Raw genomic sequence first — 27,657 nt, 5'->3', positions numbered from 1 at the left:
GGAGGGGATACAAGAAATGGCATTGCAGGTTTGGGGGAATGCAGTTCTGCTCTCAGCCAACAGAAAATGTGCAAACAGCAAAGGTCGGAGTCGGTTTGGGGGAAAAGGTGCTCCACGTCCTCCTCATGTGGGGGAAAGGGAACTTTTATTGCATAGTTGACCCTGGAGGAAAAAATAATATAAATTCCTCTTCCTCCTAATCTTGCTTTCCTCCAAACCTCCGAGTGCAAAGGGAGAAATGTCGCAAGCTGTGGCTTGAGACATTTTAGTAACAGAAAATCCTTAAATGTGAGCCTGTTTTGGTCTCTTTTCAAATGCTGCATCAAGTATGTTTTCAATGAATTCACGGGGGGAAGAAAAAAAAAAAAAAAGGAGGCAGGGGAGAGAAAAAAACTTTTTAAATCTGTTTAAGTTTATAAACAAGATTAAAGAAACAATGTCAAGGGTCTTATGGAAATGGTGATAGTGCCCCTTTAAATAAGAGCAAGTGGAGATTTTCTATATCACTGTGCAGTTTAAATCTTTCTTGATGGACCGGACACTAGTCCTCCTTAAATCCTTCAGAAAGCTGCTTTAAGGAAAAAGGCTGCGAGGAATTTCTTCTCGCTTTAATTGCTTAAGAAACGGTTCCCACAATGAGCTGTGGCCTAGATTTGCCTCTCATTTAAGTTCTGATTTTTAAAAGTTCACAAGTTAATCCCCTTTCGGTCTCACACGAATGCGGTTGGCGTCGGGGACAAAATCCTGGACAATGTCTGGGACATTTGAAACCTCCCAAAAGATGCCCCATACCTAAAAAATAAAACAAAACAACACAAAACCCGGTGAAGTGGTCTTGATTTAGTTAAGTAACTATCTTAAGACCTCGTTGCCACTATAATTCGAGGCGAGTATAAATCATCCTGCACTGTATTGCCGTAAATACAGTTTTTCTCCCTTGTCCATCCTCAGAGGACGGAGTTTTATTTCTCTTCATTCGATCTGAAATTAAACATCCCATTCCCAGCACACTTCGTCCCTGACGCCCTTCATCCCTGCGCACTTCGCTGTCCGAATAGGTGGGAGACAATTCTCAAAAACAAAGAGGGAGAGGAGGAGGGAGTTAATGCATTGGCTGTTTAAAACATAACCAGCTGGGGTGTGATTTTAGTTGTTCTGAAGCAAACAGCCACGATTTGGGGGCAGACACACGGCGATATTCTTTAATTGCGTATCCCTACATATTTAGGGGGTGCGAGGAGAGGGGGGAAAAATACCCAACATACGGAAATTTCACATTTTCTTCAGTATGTATGAGGAAAACACAAATACGCTCTGATCGTTCCATGAATCTTAGGGTTTTTTCCTTCCTAAAAAAGCAGTTTTCTGCTGTCTGTCCTGTGATGCAGGTGAAGGCTCTCAGTGCCTACACCCAAACCTGAAGTTCAGCTCTCACTTCGGGAAGACATAAAAAATGGCATTTCGAGAGGATGTGGAGGGACGTGTCCGGATCTCCACCGCCGGCCAGAATTATATCGTTGATGTCACGGCAATGGAAAGCGTCCTTTCTGCTGCCGAGCAAACAGCCCCTCCACCCCACCCACCGAATCGGGGTGGCAGATGTGTGCATTTCTACATTGCCCCTTCTTCCGCCCAGCAAAACTTCGGCGGAATAAAAAAATCACCCGATTTCCCCCCCCCCCCCCCCCCCCTTCCTCCCCTCGCTTTTTTTTTTTTTTTTAATTATTTTTAATGATGATGATTTCACCGGCAGGGGTGAGAGCAGCCCTTTCTCACCCCTAGAAGCCGAGCTTTGCCATCGGACCGCTGCCGGCCGCGAGTCCTCAGACCCCAGGGGGAGCCCGGTTTGGTGGGGGATAAAAGAGGGGGTCGGGGCCGTGCCGGGCTGCTCTCCCCCCCCCCAGTTTCTCCCCGCCTTCGGAGAATAAAGTCTCCTTTGCACACAGCCGCGCCGATTTCCCGATGTCTTACTCGTATCGATACATTGGGGCTGGGGGTGTGTTTGGGGGGGGGCATTTGTTCAGTCGGTTGTGCGGACGAACTGAGGACACGTTGGCGAGCTGTGCGGAGCGCACCGCTTCTCTTTTCTGCGAAGATGCGCTGAATTAAATGAGGTTATTTCTTTGTCGGGTCTGTTTAAAGCCCGACGGTAGAAAGCTCAGAAAGATTTTGTGAAAACAGAGAGGAACTCTTATTAATTCTTAGGGAGGGGGGAAAGGTGGGAGAATTAAAACTGAGGAGTTTTCATCGAAGCAATTTCAAAATCTCCCGTGTTTAAGGCGAGACAATGGTGACATCGCGGTCGGAAGGGTCGGGATTTCTCGTGCCCGGGCTGCCAGCAGCAATTCGGGAACGACCGAGGAGATCTCGATCCCTCCCAACCCCTCCCGGCACACGGGACGACCCTTCCCCATTAAATTCAACGGAGGATGCTTCAAAGTTTGACGGCCGCTCGTGCGGGTTTTTGCACCCAGGGGCCGCAGCTCGTGCGAGCCACAGGTCGGGGGGAGAATCTGCTGCCGGTCGGGCTTTTGGGAGCCGGGGGGAGCTTCCAGGCGAGCGGCCGAATTTGGGGCAGCATCGCCCGTTCGCCCCTCGCTCACCTCGCCTCAACTCGTTGTGGTTTGCGGGGTAACGATGGCGCTGCTTGAAGATTCGGTGTATGAGCTGGGGGCGGGGGGGATCTCTGCGTAGAGTCACCCCAAAACAGGCACCCCGTGAGCTTCGCGGGGTGATGCCCACGCAACACCAGCGACCGAGACCCCCGAAAAAAAAAAACGCCCTCGAAAAGCGATGACCGCAATAAAAGAGCCGAGTTTCTCCCGATCGGTTTGTAGGACAAAAGCGAGTGGTTATCAATTATCGGGGCTGGGGGAAAGGCAACGCGAGGGCTCCCCTCCTTCGTGGGGAGAAAGGGCTGGGAGAGATGGAAGAGATTTAAATGGATTTTGCCCACGCAAACCCCTCACCCCTCTCTTTGCCGGGACAATCGCTTGGTTCCGCATAACCTCTGCAAAAAGTATATATACGATAAAAATAAATACAAGAAAGTGGCACTCGGAGCCTCGGGTGCCTTGAGACAGACCGGTTCTCTCTCTTTTTTTTTTTTCTTTTTTTTCTTTTTTTTCTTTTTATGGTCAGAATTTGTACAAAATATCAAGCTCAAATTAAAAGGTCCTCTCCCCCCCTCTTATTCTTTCTTGTTCCCTTAATTCCTGTCTAAACGGTTTTGCTCTGGGAGAAGAAATCTTTTCTATAGGAGGGAGAGAGGAAAAAAAACCTTCAAGAAGAGAAGGGTATTATTGTTTTAATCCTCTTACCCGCAGTCATTTTAAAACAGGGTGTTTTGGAGCCTGAAATGGCGTCTTGTCTCCCAATCCCATCCTAAATCCTTCTGGGCTGGGAGAGAATCTAAAGGCAAGGAGCTGGCATCTATTAGCAATCTCTCTAAAGGCTTTAAACTGCTCTTTCTGCTGCGAAGGCATGGCAAAGCTGAAAAGCAAATAGAGTCACGGCTGCAGCTAGTGGGCTCTGCCAGATCCCAGCCCGGCCGCTTGGACGGGGGTACCTGCGGAGATCCCGCAGAGAAGGAAAGAAAAGGGAAAGAAAAAAAAAAAAAAAAAAAAAAAGGAAGGAAGGGAAAAGGGAAAGGAGGGGGGGAGAATGGGAGAAGAAATAATAAAAATAAAAAAATAAATAAATAAAACCGAGGACAGAAAAAGAGGGATTTCCTATTTTTATGTCCCGAAAAAATATTTAGGGTGTCCGTATAGATATACATATAAAACAAAAATAAATCAGGGTGGTATAGTGGTTGTCTCTTCCCTATTAAGGTGCCCCCTCTCGCGTCCTCTTTCTTCGCTTTCCCTCTCCTCGCCCTCGCAGAGCCGCCCCCAGCCCTAGGGTTCCTCGCATTGTCCCCATTTTCACCCGTCCCGTCTCAAAAAAGGGGTACGGGAGGGGGCCGGGAGCAGGTCGGTGATTAACGCCGGGAGATTATCGGGGAGAGGAAAACTTCAGGGCGTGCTGTTAGGCAGGGAGCAGGGAGGGGGACACAGGTTCCCTCCCCTATGCCTTACGGACCCCATCAGCCCCCCCAGCCCCGGATTCAGCCCTCCTCCCTCTAGCAGCATCCCCTCCGCTCCAAGAGATTTAATTAGGCGTTTACACCTCGGCTTGGAGTAAACGACTGGTAAGAAGTCTTGGAGAGGGGGGGTTAGAGGGGGAAAGGCAAGGGGTGTGTGTATGGGGGGGAGAAGGGGGGGGGATCTATCAGCAGCCCCGTTTTGATTGACAGGGTGGAGGACCATTGAAAATCCTGCTGGGTAGCTCCCGGGTCGTTCTGAAGCTCCTTTTAAAAATCCTTCTTCAATGCTGCCTCCCGGTAGATGGCAGCTCCGCCGGGCGCGGAGGCAGCGCGGAGGAAACGCGGGCGGATGGAGTAGGGCGGGCCGGGGCGCCGCGCCGCGCCCGCTCCCCACGCGTGTCCCCGCTCCCACTGCGGGCGGAGAGGCTTCGCCGCCGCCCCAGGTAAGATCCCAACAGCCACCCGACTGGGTTCCGTGGGGGAAGTAAGGAGAGTTTGAGGGTGGCTGGGTGGGATGGAGGGAAGTTCCTCCGTGGGAGAGTTCGCGGGTACGCGCGCACTGCGAGAAGAGGAAGCGCAGCGCAAGTCCCATCGCCCGCGGTGCGCATTTTCTTTTTGTTTTCCTCTATTCGGAGCGTATCGTGCTTTCTTAAAGAAAAGAAAAAAGAAAAAAGTGAAAAAAAAACAACAACTCTGGGCGCTGGGCCGCGCTGCGGTCGGGGACGGCCGTGCGCGTTTTGGCAGTCTGGGAGGAACGGGCAGGGAGTGCGCATCCTTCGTTTGCCACGATCCGGGGAGAAAAACTTTCTCCCGTTTACATAACGATGTTTTGACAAACGGCGCAGCCGCCGGGCGGGGAAAGCACCGGTGAATGAGAACGGGCCGGGACGGAGCGGTGCGTCCCGGCGTGGGGTGCGGGGGCCGCGAGGTTTCTTCCTGGTGTCGCTGAAGTTAAGCAAAGAAGGGGCAGCGTCGAAACTCCGCAGCGCTACGATATGTTTCTATGGGAAATCACCCTCCCTCCCCCATAAACCTCGCAAGGTTAGGCAAAAGGTTGGGCACTGGCCCCCAAAGATCTGGGGATGAGGGGGGGGAGGGGTCCGTTCCCCACTCTCACTCTTAGAGGTACATAAATCCCGGCCCCGCGCTGTCAGGCTGGGTTGATGAATGAAGGGCTCCGCAGTCGAAACCTATTTACACCTCCATTACGGGGCTGACCAAACGGGGAGCAGCATGCATATTTTTACCGCCTGAGATCTAATACATCTCCGCCAGAGCCGCCCCTCGGGCCACGGGATAACGGCTCGGGGAGGGGGGGGGAAGGGGATAGGGGGGAAGTCCGCGTTCGGATATGCTGCGGGGACACCAGGACCGCGGCCACCGTGACAGGGACACGTAGAGGGCGAGGGGACCTCACCGGGGTGGGGGTCCCACCTGAGGATGGGGTGACACGGGCTCCTTCCTGCGGGCAAAACGAAGCGCTCCAGGAAAAACGTTCTGAGAAATCCGTTTTTCGAGGGAGATGCGCTTTAACACCGAAGTTTGCCGCGACAGTCCTTTTTATTATTATTATTATTATTATTATTATTATTTGTATTTTCCTTTTTTTCCTTTCCATGGAAGCGCCCCGCCTGGAGCCCTGTGCCCCCCACCCCTTGAGCGTTCCTCCGCTGCCGTTCCCGTTGGTTTCCAGGCAGACGCGCAGTTCGGAGGCATCTCTTCCAGCTTTAGAGCGACCCGGCTCAGCGCATCGCGGCCCAAATCCCCGTTATCCTCCGGGATCGTCTCGGTCTCAACCCGCCCGACAGCCCAAAGGGGGAAAATCCGCTTTATCCCTATGGGATGCGGGCCTTGCTCGATCCCCTTCCAAAACGAAAAGCTCAGCCAAAGCGTGGGAGCGCGGTGGGCTCAGCCCCGCAGCTCTCATCCCACTGTGAGGGGACTCCGGCGGGTCGGGATCCGGCTGTGTTCAACGCCGGGGGGAAGAAAAAAAAAAAAAAAAATAAAAATCTTCCCCTCACGGCCCCATCCCATCCCCTCCGGCGGCCCCCTCCAGTTCCACTTGGTTAGCTCAAGTTTTCCATGTAAATGACAGTAATAAATATCTAATCATGTCCCGCAGCCATCGGCGGCTCGCCGAGCAGCCGGCATTAATGAGACATCTCGGGGACGTGGGGCATGGGGGTGGGGGAAGAAGAAAGAGAAGAAAATTAGCGAGGAGCAAAGTTTTTTCCGCTCTCTTTTAAACGGGTATCAAACGCGAAGCTGCTCCGCGGGAGGGGGGGCTGCTGTGCTCCCCTCTTCCTCCGGAACCGTCGCACCTGTGGGTCCCACCGGGACTCAACCCCGTCCCCTCCAATTAACTCTTTGCAATTAACCCACCCAGCCCCAGCCTCAACCCCTCGAGGCTGCGTGCACCCCTCCCAGCGACCCCGGACAATGAATGGGGCTGTGGTGAGAGCTTCGTGTTGCTGGGGGGGGGGAAGGGGTATGAGGAGGGGTTAAGGCTGAAATTAAACCGTGTGAGTTGGATTTGTTCTCCTAAACAAATGGAGTGATTACCTTCTTTCCAAACGCATCAGTCATACTACATTAAGTAGCAGAGAGCTAATTATCCCAATTAGGAGGCTGATTTATAATTAATGGCTTGGACCAAGTGATAATTGGATGTTAATGGATAACAGTTTTGTTTGCAGTCGCCTCCCGCTTCCCCCAAATGCAGAGCTGGAGGGGCTTTTCTCTCCTCAGACCTCTGCCCGGCAGCACAAAGCAAATGACGGGGGAAATCTGCTCCCGGCAGAGGCCATCCTCCGGGTGTCGTTGAGCAGTGTCTGTAGGATGACCACTAGCATCCCTTTCCCCACCTTTCCGAGCCATTCCTCCTCTTTTCATCCCCTTTCTGAGCCCTGGGCAACTCACTCAGACTGGGTTGTCCCATGTCCCCGTGTGGGACAGCCCTTTGGCTTTTGCATGGTGTTTCTAAGCTCAGTTTTTCCATTTGGGTACTTAACAGAGAGCAGAAAATTCCTGAAGGACTGCGAGCGGCTTCAACACCGCTACCCCACAACTGACGAGAGGTTGCATTAAATTTCACCGATGTATTCAATGCAAACACGTATCCAAAGTTGTTGAATGGAAGCAGGTAGAGAGGCTTTCCAGCTTTTCCTGATAACTTAAAGATAACTCAATAGGCAATTGGGATGTTCCCTGTGTTGCTGCTGCTTCCACCTGCACCACAGGAGCAGAGCAGCTCCTGCAGGTCAGGGAGAAGCAATGTAGTCATGAGTTGAGTGAATACAGAGGGTTTTGATCCTTGTGCCGTGAATTTCTCCTTTAAAAAGAGGGAGTTCTGCTGAGAAAGAGAGCTTCGTAAAGAAAGGAAGTGAGAAGGAGCAGGGCATCACTCCTCCGTGTCATCTCCATTGCCTGCTCTGCCAAAGCAGAGATGCTGCAGGAAGGGTGTGGGACGCAGCTCTCCGGGATGTGGTTATTGCTGTGATAGGGAAATGCTTCAGCTTGAAGCAGTGTGTTCTAAGCCTGCAGGTACATTTGGACAGAGGATTCTCAGAGGCATCTCAAACCCAGCTCATTGATGGATGTCAGCTGAGATTCAGCGCTGAGTTCCAACGCCCGTGTCAGAACAGAAACACTTACAGCTTCATCTGACAAAAGAATTAAGTGCAAAACATTAAGAACACGGAAAGCTCGAATTTTCTAATTCTACAAAGCTACTGATAATTACCTTACTTTGGGATAACACATTGAAACACGCTTGTTGCAGCACGTGGAAAATTCTGAAATGCAGCAATATATGTATCACTATTAATTCAGAGTGCAACAGGATTGCTCAAAATCCATAGCCTTTTGCCTCCAACCTCTGCCAGCCCAAAAGCTGCTGGGATTGATTATTTCTTATTTCTGTTGACTCCGCTGGGTTTGGGATCGGGCCCTTCTTTTATGAGTTCCAAAGCACAGCTACGGCCCGTGGGAAGGGAAAGGTCCCCAAAGAAGGGAGGGAGTGGGAATGGGGCTGAGCAGCACTTGCAGCCAGGGCTGTGGGTGGGCCACGGCACAGACGTGGTTTCCTCCTGGTAGCTGCTGCACGGCTCCTTAGGGAGAGATCGCAGCCAGAGCAAACACTGCTTGGGGGAACGCTGCTTTAATCCGCCCCGATGACAACTTGCAAAGTGTTTTATGGGAAGAGGGTGCTTGGGCGTTCAGCTGCTCTGCCTGTCCTATGGGCTCAGATCACCTGCTGGTGGTCAAAGCGCATCGCTTACCTTGGCAGCTGTGCTCAGCTCCATGTGTGCAGCCAAGAGCTTACGGGAAGGGATGAGTCACATCGGTGCTTTTAGGGGGACACATGTCCCTCCAGCCCATGCAAAGTCCTGCCGTAGAAGTAGAGGTTTTTTTTAGTGGAAGGAGGAATATTAGTGTTGTTATCCTTGTAGAGGATGAAAACTCAAAACATTTGCCTTACTCTTCTAAGGTATTAAAAATGCCCCAGAATTGTGTGACTCGCTGGCGGTGTCTTTCAGGATTATTATTATTATTATCACAGAATCATTGAGGTTGGAAAAGACCACTAAGATCATCTAGTCCAACCGCCAAACCATCACCACCACTATCACCAAACTACATCCCTCATCATTTGACTTGTCTGTCATTTTGCCTTATAGCCAACCTTGCAGCTGGAAAAGCATCTAGAAAAGTCATTTTTGTGCCAAATGGGGCAAACTACAATGAAGCACGAACTTGCTGCATGTCACAAAGGTGCAGTGGCCATCTGCTCTCAGTTTAACACCCAGAACCTAGGGGTCAGTGGATGAGCAGCGACGGTAGGTGCTTGTCCCTGTTCTCTGCCTGGAGGGAGAGCAGAGGGGACACAGTGTGTGTCCCTCACCCCATGATAGGTAGGAACCTCCAGGACATCTTATCCCCTGGTGCTGCCAGGAGTCTTGAAGGCACTTTGGGATCTCTGGGTCTCCCTTGTTGTCAGGTTTGGAAAATCAACATTGCCAACTTTAAGGCAGACAAAATGGTGCCTCTTGAGCAAAACCATTTTCACGACAGTGAGAGGAAGAGCTGAGCCAGACAACCCACATACAAATACAACGGAGCCAGAAACATGCTTGTTTTGGAAGGGGCAAGGGGGAAAGGACTTTTTTTTCCCTCATACAAACAGCCAAGTCAAACACCTCAAGCTGTTGGTGAATTCAGCATCCTCAGGGTTACCCCACAGCTGGGCTCAGGGTAGGTTGGAGGCAAAGATGGGCTGAGAGGTGCGAGTGGTGCGGTCTGTTGGAGCCCAGCTCTGTGCAATGCTGTCATCCACGGGCACAGCACAGGGCTGTGTGTGCTCCCATCCTCAGCGCCAGGTGGGCTGCAGAGTTCATTTCTCACCGCAGCGCTCGTCAGAAGAAATCTGCCTAAAAATGTTATTTTAATTAATTAATTAATTAATTAATTTGTTTATTTTTTCTGTTGATTGAGCTGGAAGCGGAATGAAATCCTGAAAGTAGAGGTGTTCGTATTGTGAGCTTATTTACTCAGGAAAATGTTTTTGCTTCAACACGAATTACAGAATCTCTTATTGAATCTCTCCAAGGGAGGTGATCTGCAAGCACTGTGAGCACCACGGTGATGCTTAGCAATCCCAATCTTGTCTCTGTGCTGCACATCACTGGGGTACAAGCCTTAAAAGCCGTGCCTGGCTCAAAAATAGGGATAGTGAAGTTGTTTCTTTTTTATCTCATTTTGTTATATTTTATTTTTGATCGGGAGAGGCTGCCTTTCAAAGCATGCTTTCGCAAAGCACGGACCCTGCAAATTCCTTAGCCAGGATCTGTCTAATCAATCACTTGGTGCTGATATCCGGAGAGGGGGGAAAGTGATTTCCCAAAAGCCTTAAATAAAAATCACAGTGACCAATGAGCGTTCCTGCTGCAGCCGGGCTCAGCTCTCGGCCGCTCACATCCCCATGTCCTGTGAGCCCTAAAACTTCCCCATCCCAGCAGGATGCTCTCAGGCTTGGCTTTGAAAACCTACAAACCTAGTAAGTCCAGTTTTGCTTTTGTTAGTCTGTGACTTGTCCAGACAGACCAGATGTAACTAAGATCTCACTCTGCGCTTAGAATTAACGGTGTTTCAATCCAAGAATTTGAACAGATGTAAAAATATCACCAGTGCTTTAGAAATGGGGAATGTTGATTTTTTTTCTATTTTTTGAGAGCTGTTCTCACTTCCTTGATTTCAGCCCCTTGGAAGGGTGGTTTTATGGTGCATGTTGGTCTCGGACTTGATGTTTGAATGGGAAAAAATGATGTGTTGCAGTACTGGAAATTATTTATATTTCATCCCCTACAAAGGTGAGATTACTGAATGTCTGAGGGAACAACCTCATGTGAGGCACAAAACTGATTTATGGCGCACTGGTTATTATCTTACATGATTTTGGACCTTTATACAAAGATTTAGGGATATAAAAAAAAACAAGATTGAAGAAAACCTCTTGCAAGGACCATTTGTTCAGAACCTCGTAGGCATGTAACTCATTTAGCACCAAGTACATATAAAACATCTGTCCGCCTATGGATGGAGCCTCTTTCCCTCTGCTGTCAGATACGCAGGGGCAGAGATTTGTTATCCATCTTGCTGATTTGAAGTGTTTCTGAGTAAGGACTCAGAGCGTGAAATCATAAAGCAGAGCAGCCCTCGGAGGGGGAGGGAATATTTTGTCATGACTTCGGTTTTGATGAGGCTTATTGCCAGCAGGAATAATGGGGACACTGTCAGCACAAACTGTTTTCTGTTCTCCCCTGTTAATAGTGACCAGATTCCCGTGCTTGGCAAAGCGAATGCAAGCAGGAATTCGCATCGACTGAGCAGATTTGCCGGGCTGCGAGTCTGCAACTTTGCTTTTACATGGCAAGGTTGCTCCTGTACTGCTGTCACCTGCAGGACCCCAAATGCCAACAACAAGGCATAGGCCCCCTATAAGCACCAGGTTGTTTTTCCATATCTTTACTTTTTTTTTCTTGTTTTATTTTCCCCAGTGTTTTTCCCATTCCCAAGCAGCATCTTGCTTCCTGGCACAGATCTGATGCAGTGCAGAACTCTTCCAAACCTCACACACATCTCTGGCTCTTCTCTTTTCATCATAAATGAGCAATGGTGTTGAAACCCACTTCCACCAATGAGCTGTCAAAATCCAGATGTCACTCGTATAGCACAGTTTATTACTTTCTATATAAAGAAGCCGTCACACACTCCAGTGTTCCCCAATTTTTGGAAAGATGTAATGAAATGAGAACACCCCACAGTGTCCACCAGCTAAATGATAGCTCCAGAATCCTATTCCTGACCCCTCCAAGAAAAGTTTTGTCTTCCTTATCATAGAGTCATAGAATTATAGAGTTGGAAGGAACCCTTTAAGGCCACCCTTCCAACTCCCCTGCAATGAACAGGGACACCTACAGCTCCATCAGGTGCTCAGAGCCCCATCCAGCCTGACCTTGGGTGTCTCCAGGGATGGGGCATCCACCCCAATCTGTGCCTCATAGGTTTTATTGCCCCATTCTTCATTAAGGCATCTGAGGATCCCATGTATGTCTGTCAGTTTAGAAACCTAGAATGGCTTAGATTAGAAGGAACCCCAGAGATCATCCAGTTCCAACTCACCTGCTGTGGGGAGGTTTGAAGTTTTGTCTCAGTACTTTCTTGAGCTTGGGATGGCTCAGTATTGGGAGGAGCCAATTGCAGAGAAAAGTGAAATTGGCCCAAAGCCCTGGCAAAGCATCTTACTCCCAACCTCAAATCTCTCCCACTCAATGTCATTTCCTTGAGAAGGGCAAATATCTCACCCCTGGCATTTTCCACTCTTGACCAGGAAAACTGGCCAGAATGAACTACAGAAGAAAATCCTTCCCTGTAGACCCAGTTATGTTCATGTAGAGGAAGAAAGGAGAAAGAGGTATTTATTCCAGGATAACACACAGAAGCAAAAGCTGTACTGGTTCGGCATTACTCTCCTCTTACAGCCAAGCTGCCGTGGATGTCCTCACTCAGCACAGCTCAGCATGGGGACGGCTCTGCGGCATTGACGTGAGCTCTGAGGCCAGCACCGTGACACTTGGGCTGCAGCAATCGATACATTTCTGACCTAACAAGTTTTGTCAGTTGTGTATTTTTGTTGAATGCCTCATGTGCAGCTGGCGTGCAAAGCCAGAGACTGACTGGTGACATATTGATGGGGGAACAAGAGAGTGAGTGAGGAGAGCAGCAAGCAGAAAATGTCCCTCAACCCAAATTCTTGAGTGAAATTAGTACAGCTCTAGGTCTTATTTATTATTATTATTATTATTATTATTATTATTATTCCCTTTAGAGGGGAAAGATACAGATGTTTTGTCACAAGGCACTTCACAGAATACTTCAATACCAAATTTTAAAAATTTCTTTTCAGACTGTTTCAACTCAATGCATACAGAAACACAAGCCAACAGGAATAGGAGTTTTTACCCGGAAAGGAAGCGGGTGGTTTTCTCCTCTTTGTATCTTGTTTCGGGACAGAATGATTTGCCTCTCTGTTCAACCTTATGAATGGTTAAATAGGGGATTTGCAAGAATTTTATACAAATTGAGAAGCCAAAGTCAGATGACACCACTGTGTTTGACAATACTGATGTTCAGAGCCAAATTTCCCCTATATGCTACATTAATTCCAAAAATCACACCACTCGTGTTATGACTTCACGGGAATTTGAGGCTTATGGGGCTAACGTTGGGAAGGAAATAGTGGGAGTGCTCAAGGATAGCAGAGTTCCCATCCCCAGTCATAAATTTGCACACTGCTTTGCATCAAATTAAGCAGCAATAACAGAGGAGTTTTTTGGGACTGGGCTGATGATGTTGGGCTTAAAAGGAGAGAAGCAGGGAGCTTCTCCTACAACATCAGGCAAAATGCAACATGCAGGTGACTGCTCTCAGCCTCCTCCCGGGCCTTCCAACCACCCAGACACATAAAAGATGCATTTGCAGATTCTGGAAATTAAAACCATCTATACAGCCAGTGGGGAGGGATCAGCTTATTTGGTTGCTTAATGAAATATAAAGATTATTTTAACCAGTGTAAGCACTATTCGACAGCTTGTGAAACACAGCGGTGGCTTGATGAATGGCTTTCTCCATTAAAAAAAATGCTGCATGATGTCTTTTAAATATTTAATTTATTGAGGTTGGAGCGCGCTCGGAGCTGATGGTTAAATGGGAGCTGTTTTCTATCTCAGTTAACATTGCCTATGAGTTCAAATTGTATATCACACAGTAAGTGTATGATATAGATCCATAGAATCGTTAAGGCCGGAAAAAACATCTAAGATTATCTAGTTCAATTGTCCACATACCGCCAGTGCTGCCCACTAAATCATGTTCCTTAGAACCGCATCTACATGTTCCTTGAACACCTCCAGGCACGGTGACTCAACCACCTCCCTGGGCAGCCTGTGGTAGTGCATCACCACTCTTTCCTAAAGCGTTTCCTAATATCCAACCTGAACATCCCCTGGCGCGACCTGAGGCCTTTCTTGTCCTATCGTTCCTACCTGGGAGAAGAGGCTAACCCCCATCTCACCACAATCTCCTTTCCAGCAGTCTTTATGGCTCACATAACCTGCAACCTCCCTGGAGCAACAGTTCCAGTGGAAGCTGGAAGGCACACCACTGCAGTGCCATGATATGGGAAAATTCCCCTTCTGTTCTTTCTTCCCTGAATGTACAGTGGGATTAAGAATTAAAAAGGCTTTTCTGCGAGCTGGAGAGCCAAAGCCTCTCAGCTTCTCATGTATCTCCTGGCCAGATTGAGCCCCAATGTGGATTCTGTAGAGGATGTGCCACAAGCTCCAGTCTGACCTTTCTCCTCTCAGATGATAGGACCTGTCTTCTGGTGGCCACAGGAAGGCTCTCAACTTAGAGAACAACCAAACAGTTCTGGCATGGCTTAAGTCTTCCCTGAGCTCAGTTAGCATAGGGCTGTTGCATCCTTGTGTTTAGGTCAGCGTTTGTACCAAATATAGAATCATAGAGACATTAAGATTGGAAAAGACCTCCAAGATCATCCAGTCCTACCATCAAAAAAACATCCATTGTCGCAATGACTCAGCTCGGAGCAGCTTTGGTTTTCTCTCCCATTGGAATGAATAAAACCTTGATAAGGTGAACCAATTGTTTTGTTTTGGGGATGTTTTTATTTATTTTTTTTTTTTTAAATGAGCTTGGGTTAAGCTTTTGAGCGAAATATTTTGAAAACGAATTCAGAATTGCCTGGATTTGTTAATAGAGGACAGATTTGATTTTTTCCCCCACTTTCCTCAAAATATGTATCAGGATCCCTTAGATGCATTATTCAAAAAATCATCTATTGATAATAAAATCATCTGCCAGTACATTCAATAGGTTAAAGTCCTCAGTGCTGAAAAAGAGCAGCACATGATTTTCCATCCTAACAGGATTGCTATTTACTGCATCATGCTCCTCCTAAAATGGCAGGAGTCAAGCTAGCTGTCACCAGTGATCCAATGATCAATGATCAGAACTGTTTTCTAAGAGGTTGCCTACACATCCTGCCTGCTTTCCTTCATCTCAGGGAGACGAGGTTTTTTCTCTCAATGCCCATTCATGACACTGACTTTTCAGATGATGACCAGCTGGTATAAATGGAATTTTTTGAAATTCTCTTTTGTGGCAAATGTTTCGCAACTTCCTTTCTGACAGCTCATGAGCTACAGGAATGACATCCCAGAGGCCCTCTGTCATTCATAATGTGGGTGAATGTAGCATCACTCGGCTTTTGGGATCAATGTTAGCTCAGTTTTATAGATGGCATGTTAGGAAAAACAGCTCGAAGTTTATGCAGAGCCCACCATGGAAAAAAAAGCCATTTGTTTATTTTCAAATAATTTCTTTGTTGTTGAGCTATAAGTCTTCAGTATTTATTGCAAACCTTAACTCCCTCTTTAGCAGTAACATTTTTGGCCCTATTAAGCTACAGGTTTATTTTCCTTTACACCATATGCTTTTTTTCTTTTTCCTCCTATCATTTGGATTTTGTTATGAAGAACCTTAAGGGAAATGGGTGGAAATAAATTACACGTGAGTAGGTTCAGGTAAAAAAACATAGTTTGACATTTTAGCAAAGGGCTTGTGGAACAGCCCGCTGTACACAGTGATAGGAAGAAACACTCAGCTGATTCTGTGATGGAGCTGTGTCGGTTCATTAAAAGCAATGATAATATGATTTCTTTTATTATGGTATGTGTGTAACAACGCTTAAAAATCCCTTCTGCATATCGTGTGAAGGATACAGACAGATATTGATCTCTAAGTTCGGCAGCCAGATTGGTGTCAATTGTGTTCTAGGAGCACCTGTCCCCAAACCTGCAGGCATTGCAAGGTTGGGAATGAGTTTGGGATCAGCGCTTCCAAAGATCTGGCTGCTGTTTTACAGGTTGATGTCGCCATGCAGCACTATGGGGTGAACGGATACTCCCTGCATGCCATGAACTCACTGAGCGCCATGTACAACCTGCACCAGCAGGCAGCCCAGCAAGCACAGCACGCGCCCGACTATCGGCCCTCGGTGCACGCCCTCACCCTGGCAGAGAGACTGGCTGGTAAGAACAACCCACGGCTTTTGCCTTTCCTTGGGAAAAGCCCTTGATTCTTGCACTTTGCAGAGCTCTTTCTCAGGAGGGAATACAAACCCTTGGCTTGATCTGTTTTCATATTTGACAGTGAGTCCCATTTAAAAGGGAGGGCAACGTCCACATAATATTTTATGTTTTGGTAGAGGGAAACTGTTCAAAAATATTTGATAGAGACCTGAATATTTTCTTGTACTATGATAAGGCAAACCCATCCACTCTGGTTTTCAGCCTACCATAGGCACCCAAATCAGGCTGAGATCATCAAAGTCTTCTGCAGTTCAAATGGCCAACAGCAGCCAAATTAGCACTTTGCTCACGACTTGGATGTGGTATGGCAGACCAGATCTGACAACAGGAGAGATGCAGAAGCATTGCAGTAGTATGCTGAAGCTAAAGTTGTCACTTTGCTGTGCAACTCTAGAGTCCTTTCCAGAATAGACCATCTTCCCTGACCATGTAAAAATTGATCATCTGCTTTAAGTAAGCTTTGTAGCTGTCTGATATATTGACAGAAAAAAAAAGGTGAATTTTCAGGACAGTCTGCTCAAGTGAGTATGCCATGTAGGTAAGGTGATGAAGGTCTTGATCTCTATCAGTGAACCACTCAAGTCTTCTCAGCAGTAAATTTCCCTTATCCATCTGCTGAAGGAAATGCTAGTAGTGGCCGCCTTAAAATGATTCCTTGAGCCACTCACTGCAGCCTATGGGATCTCTGGGAGGCCATAGGGCAGAACTGGGAGTCAAAAAAAGGGATTCAAAGTGGAGAGAAGGAAACTGATCCTGTCTCTATTGATCACCAGCTGCAAAGTGGAGGACAAATGAGCACTTTGCTTGTCCTGGTCACCTTTCTCTCCTGCCCTAACCATTTCAGCATGTAGATGATAAGAAGGGAGTGGATGATCCCAAACCTACAATGTGCCTCCCAGACCTTGGTCTCAAGGTGCTCCTTTCCTAGATGCAAGTATCTCATCAAAGATTTTTGTCATCACCTGTTATCTTTTACACTACAGCATGGAGGACTTAATGTTTTTACCTTAACTAGGGTAAAAGTGGGAGATTAAAAGATGAAATAAAAAGCTCTTCTGGTATTGTTGACTGGGAGATTCAATTGGTCTTCCAACCTCTTATCTTCAAAATTAATATCCCACCTGGAAGCCTTTCTGAATTAAATCCCGCAGCTTCCTTGTCTGCTTATCTTTGGTAGAAGAAACGCATTACATACCTATGAGCTGGTTCCTTTGCAGTTGCTTCACATTCTTTTACTTCTGAATATCTTTCAGTGCAGGGTTATAGATCTCATTTGCCTTCTAGGGACAGTCAGAATAAAGCAGCACAAAAGCAAACGACCTTAAGTCAAAAAACAGAGGTTTCTGATTGTAACTGCAAGGCCTCACCTGCAATTTATATTCTTCTTGCACAAAGCCTGAAAACATAGTTGAAACATTAAAATAATTGCTGGTTAGCTCTCATTGGAGTGGCCAAACTTAATGCATGAGCTGCTGCCTCTGGGGAGCTGGTTGGTCTAACTCTGCTCTAGAAATTCGGGAGTATTGCAGCCTCCAGGTTAGGGTGTTAAACCAGCGTCCTTTGTCCTGCTTTCTTCTTCTTAAAACACAATTCTTAGCTTTGTAAAACATTTAGGAGCAGCTTCAACTTCACGTCATTGCCTCCAAAGTGGCAGCTTTTACCAGTCTTAATTACCCAAGAGCTTGGATACCTTCAACACAAAGGTCTCTTGTACACACACCCAGGGCCGTATTGCATTTGGCCAAAGTCCTTTGCCCCAGTCAAGTCTTTTCCAGGTTGCCAAAACCACACTGCTTTGGCAATAGCCCAGAAAGGCGCTGCAAATGCTGACCTAGAATGAAACAGCTGGAAGCTGGGAAGAGGAATGCTCGAGCAGTGCAGGGCTGATTCGCTATGCTCATTAGCTGACATATTTGGAACCCAGCTGTGTGGTTCTAGGGCTGGCCTTTTTTTACTTCTTTTACTGTTTACATTCATGCCTAGATACTCATGGCAAAAGCATAAACAAACACCAGCGAGAGCCTTCATCTGGCTCCTCACATTGATAATGCTGATTTTTCTCCCTGGTAGGTTGTTTTCTAGTGTGTTTATCCCTCTCTTCTACTGGAAGTCACATTCTTAACTGAATTAAAAATGATACCAGACACCGCTAAAGCTCTTTCTGCATTTTCCTCTTTGAGAGCAAACCTCTCGCCAGACTATTTCATTCCAGCACTGCAGCACATGTCCCAACTTGAGAAATACAGGGATTTTTTTTTTTTTTCATTCTAAAATAACTTATTTTCATTGATTTAAGATCTTTCTACTCCCACCAACTGTTGTGCAATAGTAACTCCTGTGGTAAAATAATAAGCCCTTAAATGTGGGCCTCAGATTTTCCCCAGCCTGAATTTCTTCTCTGCCCTCAATTCTGTGAGCACAGTTTGCAATGTCAAACCCTCTTAGCAGCTCCTCCACCAAGATGGGCTCAGCACATGAACTGTAGGCTTGCAGTCAGCAAGGCTGGGTTGGGTTCCTGGCTGCCTTTTCTACCCCAGATGCTGGCGTGTGTCCATGCTCAGTAAAGCATGTGCTTTCAAGCTAAACACAAAAGCACATGAGCTTAAGTGCTTTCCTGAACTGGAGCCCAGGACGGCTTTCTAGTGTCATGTTTGAAGACTACAGTGAGCAACACACAAGACACTACAGAATAGCGAGCTCAGCCTGGTTTCTGGGAAGGTGCATATCTTCTAGTGCAGCTACAGCCAACAAAATAGGCTTGGGAAAGCTGTGTTTGAACTGTATGGACTCTTCCCACTGATCAGCACACCACAGCATGGCAGCATTGAAGCCTATCAAAGCTCTGCCCACGGCTTCAAGGAGAACATGACACACAATGTTGGATTCCTCTCCCAGTTGCCACAGGGAATCCACACACCTTATTTTCAAATGTATTTCCTAATGAAAGAGCCTTAAGAAGTCTAGGCCACGTTGAGGGCTGTGTACCTTCATGTTCCACCCCAGTGACACTGACTTATTTCAATCAAATTTAGATCAGGAGTCTCAATAGTTCTCACAGCTGTGATAGAAGTAGGTTTCTGCTCCAGAAGAAGCTTTCTAGTCCCAGGTTTTACCTCCTCAGACACCTCAACTAACCCACAAAAAGCACGTGTGGGTTTAATTAGATCTAGAGCCCACAAAAACACCACTGTGTTGGCTCATCTGCTGTTAGCAAGTGCTTCATTCAACTGTCAGCATACAAATTCCAATAATTAAATTGGCCACTTTTCTTGTCTTCCAACGGCTGTACATTTCAAGACATCATTTTGGAGGCACGTTATGGGTCCCAGCACCGCAAACAAAGGCGAAGTCGCACGGCCTTCACTGCCCAACAGCTGGAGGCACTGGAGAAGACCTTCCAGAAGACACACTATCCAGATGTAGTGATGAGAGAGCGGCTGGCTATGTGCACAAATCTGCCTGAAGCCAGAGTCCAGGTACTGCTGTTATGTGGGTTTGTGAGTGGGGATGATTAAATGAATGTACAGGGGTTACAGAATTATAGAATTGTTTGAGCTTGAAGGAACCTTTTAAGGCCATCTGGTCCAACTCCCCTGCAGTGAACAGGGACAGCTACAGCTCCATCAGGTGCTCAGAGCCCGGTCCAGCCTGACCTTGAGTATCTCCATGGATGGGGCATCCATCACCTCTCTGAGCTACTTGTGCCAGTGCCTCACCACCCTAACTGTAAAACACTTTTTCCTTATATCCAATCCAATTCTCTCCTCTTTTAGTTTAAAACAATTTCCCCTTGTCCTGTCACAATGGATCCAGATCTTTCAAGATACTCCCAGTGTAACAAAATATTTCATAGCAAATACAATTATCAATAAGAGAGAGAAAAAACAACCAAATGAAAAAAAGAGCCCCAACTCCTAAACCATTCAACTGAGGTCACAACATATGCTAAAGAAATTCTAAATCCAAGCCGTATTTTTTTAATTTAGGATTGACTGAAGAGCACACTGGTTTTCATCTGTTCTTTAACATTTCTTTGGGGAAAATTTTAGAAACATCAACAGAAGTCTACTTATTTATTTATTTGTAAGGCTTTTCTGGCTTTCTCAGAGGAGCAGAAACCCAAGTAATTCCATCTGCTCTTTTCCACCAGTGTCAATAATTGTAACATCTCAGGCCAAGGTTTTATTTATTTATTTATTTTAAGTACTAACTTGTGCAACTTGCTTCATAACCTGCTGGTAGGATGGTTCTTTCATTGACAAGACAAAATAGCAAGCTTCTCAGCGGAGATAAACAGTGAAAAAAATAATTATTTTATACAAATGCCAAGCTATTTTGACCTTCATGATTTCTGTTTCTTCATCTAAGCAACCAAAAAAAAACCCAGTAACAATATTTACAAATATACTTCTTCCAGGTCTGCTGATTCTAGTTAAAGAAACGTGGATTCTCCCTCCCCTTCCCTAGATTCATTTCCAACATACCAGCCTATACCTGTAATGACTTATGATTATAATGACTTATTTGACTGTTTCCTCTGTAGTTTTGATGCTCTCAGAATGACTTTAGCAATCACCATTTAGAGCACTTTTCAATGTAGTGTAATCAAACAAAACTACAAGACATTCTGATCGGACGCAACAACCTGATCAATTTAGACAAAACGAAACAAAACAATGAGGTGATTTAAAAAAGCCATAACGACTGATGTTTTTAGATATATTTATTGTGCTACTCACAGAAGCACTAACAAAAGATTAAGATACAACAAAGTGGAATGAGGTTTGGGCACAGTGGTATTGCAGTATCTCATACGTGGGGGTCTCCTGAAGCTGCCCTACTGAATGATGCTGAAATTTGGCATTATGTGTGATTTTCAACATTTTTCCCATTTACCATTTGTGACATTGAAGGTTTGGTTCAAGAACCGAAGGGCCAAATTCCGGAAGAAGCAGCGTAGCCTGCAGAAGGAGCAGCTGCAGAAGCAGAAGGACTGTGAAGGCAGCCACAGTGAGGGGAAGACAGAACCACCGGTGCTGGAGACCCAGTCCACAATACCTGACTCTGAGAAGACCCAGAGCCTCCCAAGTGAGGTGAGCACGGACCTCAACCTAACCCTGTCGGAGCAGTCAGCCAGTGAGTCAGCACCCGAGGACCAGACTGACAGAGAGGAGGAGTTTAAGAGCACCTTGGATGAGGCTAAAGTGGACAAGAGCCCTGGTGTGGATGGCAAGGCTTTGAACTGCAAGAGAGCAAGCCCAAAAGCAGGTGAGGGGCAGAATCTTGGTGGTAATTGGGATCAGGACCTTGGTGTTTCCAAAGGGGATGCTGGTGGTTGGGTATACACCCCTATTCCCTATGATTTGGGTGCTTGCATATAGGCTGTCCAGACTTGTCTTCTTGTCCCCAGTGCTAAATGTGTCCCATGGAGGGCATGATATCTATTGAAGCAGAATGGCAGAAAGAATGCTCAGATTACAACTTGGGGAGAACAGTGTCCATTAAGAGTGAGAAAGCCACAGCAAAGATGTCGACTCCATTTTTTAGGAAATAAGATGCTTGGACTGGACGTGTGTTTTAGCCTTTCTGTGTTAACACAACTCTTCTCTTTTGCAACCTTGCTGTACAAGAGAAGACCTTGCTGCAGTCTGAACCCTACTAGGTGCAGACCAGCACCTACATCCAGCCTGCCAAAATAATCTCTGTTCCCTCTGTTTCCTGATGCAGAGTCTCCCATCAGCGCGACTGTGACTCCTTCGTCCAGCAGTGGCCTGGCTCAAACTCACTCCTACTCCTCCTCACCCCTGAGCCTCTTCCGCCTGCAGGAGCAGTTCCGCCAGCACATGGCAGCTACCAACAACTTGGTCCATTACTCCTCCTTCGAAATGGGGACACCGTCTGCCATGCCCTACTTGGGCATGAATGTCAACATGGCGCCTCTGAGCTCCCTGCACTGTCAGTCGTACTACCAATCGCTCTCCCATGCTCAGCAGGTCTGGTCCTCACCCATCCTGCAGGCCTCCAGCTCTCTTCCAAGCCTGAACAGTAAAACAACAAGTATTGAGAACCTAAGGCTCCGGGCAAAGCAGCATGCAGCATCCCTTGGGCTTGATACCCTACCCAACTGACTGCCAGATGGGCAACCATTGCCCATAAGAAGATGCACCAGAGGTTGGCACCAGACATGTCACTCCTGGAATCCCTTCCACCCTCATCTCTTCCTGGAGTAAGGTGCTCCCTACCAGGGAAAACTTTGCATTTATTAAGGTCTTACTTGCAACACAATTGCATCAGACATTGCTACTGGCTTGGTCTTCTTTAAATATTAAAGGAGGAAGGGGGAGAAGATGTGTGTTTAGACAGATGAACTGTCCCTTTGGACTGCTGTGAGTTAAGCCTGTAACATTCAGAAAGAGCCCCCTCACCTCAACCCTGCGATAATGTGCCAACTGTGTTATATACACCCTCTTTTGTTGTCGATGCATTCTTTGGGAAAACAAAGAGTCCTGCTTTGTCTTGTACATAGTTTATAATGTTGAAAGCATCCACCACCCGTGTGTTACTGTCAGTGTTACAGAACTGTGGCCTCTTTTGCTTTTATTCCCCTTTCTCTCTCAGTTTTGGTAGCTAGTTCCAAAGTCACAAATCAGCCACGCTCCCAACCTCAGCTCGCAGCTAGTTGCTCTTCTTGGGTTCAGAGTCTTAATGGTGCTTAGAGCAAAGAAAAACCATTATGCAATTCACTGCTCCATTTCGCTCTTCTCTGCTAAAGCTGATATTATAGTGGCCAGGAAATGATGCAACGGCGAATTTCCTGTTTAAGCACTTCCAAAAAGGCAAGCGTTTTTTCCTTTACTGTCTAATAGCACTTGTTCACAGACAGAGGACAAAATACTGGCCAAATGCTGCTGGCTGGGGAGAAAAAATGAAAGCCAAATCCACGTGATTACTTTTGACTTGATTGTTTCCTTTTTGGTCTTCAGTGAAGTGTAAACTCCCCTATTTACAAATTATGGGGTTTTCTTTTTGGAGAGCATTTTGGTCTAGCTTTGACAATAGAGAACAATAAAAATTTTGTATGAACTCCCACTGTGTTCATACACCATGAATTATATGGTTCCTCGACAAAACCACGATTAATGCAAGCTGTTCTTAGAAAAATGCTCCGATCACCAAATTCTACTCAAGCTGTGCAGCTTCAGACCCCGGTTAGCAAGTGAGAATGTAACAAGTGAAAAATGCTGGAGGCCAAGCGAGGTGATAATCGGAGGCTCAATGTCCTCAAGTAACCAAAACTCACCAACTACAAAGTGATTTCAGTCCACAGTTTTGGCCTTATTTCTCTGGAATGACCCTTCATTTTAGTAATCTACCCAGAGTGTTTTTCCTTCTTGAGAAGCAACATCTCTGCCAACCCAAAGGACTTCTTTTTTTTTTTTTTTTTCCCCCCAAACCAAATAAATCCTTTGAACTCACCGCACCAAGCAGAAAGGAGGGAGGAAACCCAGATCTAATCTAATATTGCCTAGGACCAGAAATGCAGACTGGCTCTGTGACAGGTGCTAGGTTGGAATCCAAAGGGTGTCAGCCAGATCTGCCACTAACATGAAGCAGAGCTGGGCTAATTCACTGCAGGCCATCATCTGGTCCCTACTTGATTTAAAGAAGAAATGTAGAGGCAACGTGTGCATAGCCTACACACCCTCTTGCTACTGCCTTACTTCATACTAATGCAGAAACCGTGGGTTGAGTTACCTCTTTAAACACGAGGGGGAAAGAGAAGGAGTGTTTTCAACTCCAATAATACATCTTAAAAAAGCATCTAAATCCCTTAAACTGAGACATAAGAATAGCCAAATTTGGTGGGAAATGATGCTCTTAAAATTGTCGCAAGAAAGGGAAGGGCAGCTCATCGACCGCACAAACTTCCAAGGTAAATGGAACATCTTCCCTAAATAGTTCTGCTTCATTTTGGGGCTTTGTTTCCTTCTTCAGCTTTCCTGACTTTGTCCAATCCCTGCAGAATTCTATGCTTTGCCAAAACCAAATGTACTTGTAAGTCATCAATTTTTGGCTGCCACTTTCAAAGGACTCCAATTAAATTAAAACCACCAAAGCACATTTACTGTCTCCAGACAGATCCCTTGAACATCCCAGCTTTCACTTCGGTAGCACTGGGCGCCTGTCAACCAAACCAGGGACATCAGAACAAAGCTTTCATTTTTGTCCTCCCCTTCTCCAAAAAGCCATAAGCCCCCCTTTTTGTCACCGGGGCAGATGCAGCCTTTCCATGGGATCTCCCTGCTCATCTGCCTCCATCTGTTGTAGCCACATCATTTCTTATGTTGAGATTATTCTGAATTGGGATTAAATTGCCTAATATTTAAAAATAACAGGGGGGGAAAAAAAAAAAAAAAAAAAAAACACATACCATTGCCTCAAATCTATATAAGCCCACCAAAATATTTAATCCCATTTTTTTTTTCATTTTTATTTCCTTATGGCCAAAATTAACTAAGACTTCCGTAGCAAGAGTAAGCTTACTCATAATGCAAAAACTGATTTGGAAGCATAAAAAGCAAGAATTCAGGCTCCCAGCTTGTACAACTTCTGTAAAGAATTATCTGTCAAAACAGACCCTTTCCTGCAAATTGTTTTAATGCCTCTGGGAATTTGGAAAAAAAATAGAAAATATATATATATGTATATAAAGAGGAACTCCCCAACCAATTCAGGGCTAAATATAGTATATAGTATATACAGTGGAAAGACTGAGGGGAATGGTACTGTGTCATTCCTCTTCACATTTTAAAAGCCTGAAAACGTTATTGAGTGAAAAGGACAGATGCAAACCTCCCCAGACTGCTGATGGTGAAGGTGAGGTCTGCTTGTTCCCTGTCCTTTCTGAGCTATTTGGGAATCTGTTGATGGAGCCTCAGAGAACAGAAAGAGGATTCCCTCCCCTTGCTGTCCCTGCAGAGATCTGATCCACTTCCTTTCCTTGGTGAACCAGCCATGGCTTCAGCCCTTGCTTCTTGAATTTGTAAGGGTTTTAGCTACGGTCCATTCAGTGTAAGGGCCCATGAGAAAACAAATCATGATATTAAGGGTAAGAGTTTGCAGCAAAATTTCTCCTGCAAGAGAAGTCTGATATGTATTAATAAAATGGAAGAGGTATTTAAATGGTGCAGGAGAAATGCCAGTAATGATGCTGGGAGGAAGAAAAAAACTGCTTTTTTTCCTTTTTTACATTATTTCTCTTTTTACGTCAAACAAATGGAAATATCCTTTATGTTTTACCCTTTATCCTTTGTTCCTATATGGGAACAAAGAGCAACGCAAGTTTTTCTTCCACTTCTCCCATCAAAAATCATCATTTAATGTGCAGGTAATACAAAAATACTCCCAAATGTAAAAATAACTCTCAACAAATGGATTGCTCCCTGCATCTCTTTTCTCACTGAGGCATTTCGTAACAAGAAATTCTAGCAGCTCCAGGTCTCTGTTACCGCTGCAGCCAGCCAAGGGCAGATGGACACAGAGGGATCTGTTTCTGTCCCGTGTGCCATGCATGGTATTTCCATTGGCATGACAACTTAGAGCAACTTCAGGATACTTCTGAAGAGTTCACATGAAAAGGATTTAACAAACCTCTGTAGAGAGGAAATGTAAATTCAAATCTACCATATTCTATTAGTTTAATTACAGTAGCTATGAAACATAACTCAATTAGGCTTAAAAAAATTCAATTACAGAAATTTCCTGCTGGTTTTTACAAGCAGTGTTGATTTTTCTATCCCTCCTTCCTTACTCTTCCATGTACCCCTTGCTGTTTTTTTACAGTCTGTCCCAGAGCAATGCAATACACCTCCTGTGTTTACTATTGAGTGAAAAAGATCTGCTTTCAATCCAAACTTATGATAGAAGGATAGGAAAAGATTGTTCCAATAGAAAATAAAAAAATAAATAAATACAGCAAAGCATGAACAGACAAACAAAAAAGTTGTGTGTGGATTCTCACCATGTCTCAAATCAGCCCAGTGATGATGAAACATCCTTTGCTTTCCAGACCTCTCAGATGCACTGTTTCATCCCCAGCTATGTGGACAGTGATGGTCACGTTGTCCCTGGTTTCTAAAGCTGCTTGAGGAAGGGATACAGAAGCCAAGCTGCCAATGTCACCTCTTTCATAAACGGATGCCTCTCTTTGATGAAGGTTCTGATTAATGCCAACACTGATTGTGCCACTGGGACCTGTAAGTTCAGATATGTCCCAGGTCATGAAATCTTTCTTGTTTCAGAAGAAGCTACCAAGAAGCTGCAGATGCCTTGTCACTGGAGGTGCTGAAGTCCAGGTTGGATGGGACTCTGGGCAGTCTCATCTGGTGCCTGCTTTAGTGGTTGGCAACCCTGTTCAGGGCAGAGGGGTGGATTTAGATGATCTTTGAGGTTCCTTTCAACCCAACCCATTCTATGATTTTATGACTGTAAGGTAAGACACCAACACTGCTCTGAACTGCTCTGATGCCACAGTGGGACAATTGCACTAATTTCAAACAAAATATAGCCTAACATTAATTTGTAAAGAATAAAAAATCTGTCCTATATTAACAGAATCATATAATTTATTTTTATTTTTGGAGCAGTGTGAGCTCCAGGCTAAAAGCCTTCTGCAAAAGCTGAGAAAGACACAAACAAAACCCGTAGGGCATCTGCTGCCCTACGAATGGCCAAAGCCTTTTAAAACTGTTCTAGTTATTGAGCAGGTCTGTCTCATGCTGGAGAAATTTAGGTGTGTCTGCGCAAAGGAAAACTACTTCTTGGTTTCTTTTCTCATGCCAGGAGGTAATCAATCTTTTTCCAGCTTCTGACCCAAGGTACACAGTTAGCTCCAATGTGTAAACGTGTTTGTGTGTCAAACCTGTCTTGTAAAGGAACAAAGGCTTCTAAAGGAAAACAAAAAGGAAAACAAAGTGATATACTGTACAGATTGCTGTAAAATTGAGCTATAGTGTAAGAACTTGTGCTTTAGAATTCACTATCGAGGAACTCAAACTTGTATCATATTTATTTATTCTGATAGGTAAAAGAAGAAGAAAAAGAGTTTATATTCATTTCAGAAAAGCTGCAGCATGATGCTATGTACCAATTGTGCCAGTCCTGCTTTCTGTAAAATTATTGCCTGTTTTCATACACCACTAATAAAAAGGGGAAAAAAATCAAGGAAAATTTATTTTGTGCATCCTTCATTGACAGCTACCCAAGAAGATTGGCTTGGTGGATGCAAGCAGGTCGACCTGTCAGTGGTGGCTGCATGGGGTTTTTTAGCATGGGCCAGGCGTCGGTGCCCGTGTCAAGACCTGCGCTTCCCTGCCACATGTCCTTGCTGGTGGTGACATGTGCCATCAGCCATCATTCGGGAAAGGCACCAAATGGCCAACCTCATGAGGATCAAGGAATCAGCATCTTGCTGCTAGAGTCCACTGCCTCCAGCAGGGGTGGCAAAGGAAAGTCCCCTTTGGCTGCAAGACGCAGATACTACTGAAAGGGCAGGCACAAGGAGTCTGCTTGCCAGGCATCTTCCAGCACAAACCAGGAGACAAAATCATGTCTGATGGGGTGGTGGTTGGAGAGACCTGACCTGAGACACAGTTTGGTTTAAAGGTTAAATCTGGCTGTTCTCAAGTGGTTGGGGCTTTCCCATAACTTGGGCAATTTTCTATTATTTTAATGGAAAGTCTGTTGCCTTTTCTAGGTCAAGAAAGCCAGGATGGGCTGCGCTTGACAAGATAGCATAACTCATTCCTCTACATTGCTGCTCTCTGATGTAGTCAGAACATC

At 45.8% G+C, this 27,657-nt stretch overlaps 1 protein-coding gene across 1 annotated transcript; it reads left to right on the top strand.

Moving 5' to 3' along the window:
• The first annotated feature begins 4,339 nt into the window (after positions 1-4,339).
• DMBX1 (diencephalon/mesencephalon homeobox 1) lies at positions 4,340-27,045 on the top strand. Its single transcript, XM_085231771.1, has 5 exons — positions 4,340-4,530; positions 15,591-15,756; positions 19,114-19,292; positions 20,730-21,084; positions 21,544-27,045. Exons 1-5 carry the CDS (start codon positions 4,372-4,374, stop codon positions 21,942-21,944), a joined length of 1,260 nt encoding a protein of 419 aa, XP_085087897.1. The 5' UTR covers positions 4,340-4,371; the 3' UTR covers positions 21,945-27,045.
• The last annotated feature ends 612 nt before the right edge of the window (positions 27,046-27,657 follow it).

The sequence above is a fragment of the Meleagris gallopavo genome, chromosome 10 (assembly GCF_905368555.1).
Source record: "Meleagris gallopavo chromosome 10, MGAL_WU_HG_1.1, whole genome shotgun sequence".
In the NCBI taxonomy this organism is placed as follows: domain Eukaryota; kingdom Metazoa; phylum Chordata; class Aves; order Galliformes; family Phasianidae; genus Meleagris; species Meleagris gallopavo.
This window is presented reverse-complemented; position numbering and strand designations above follow the sequence as displayed.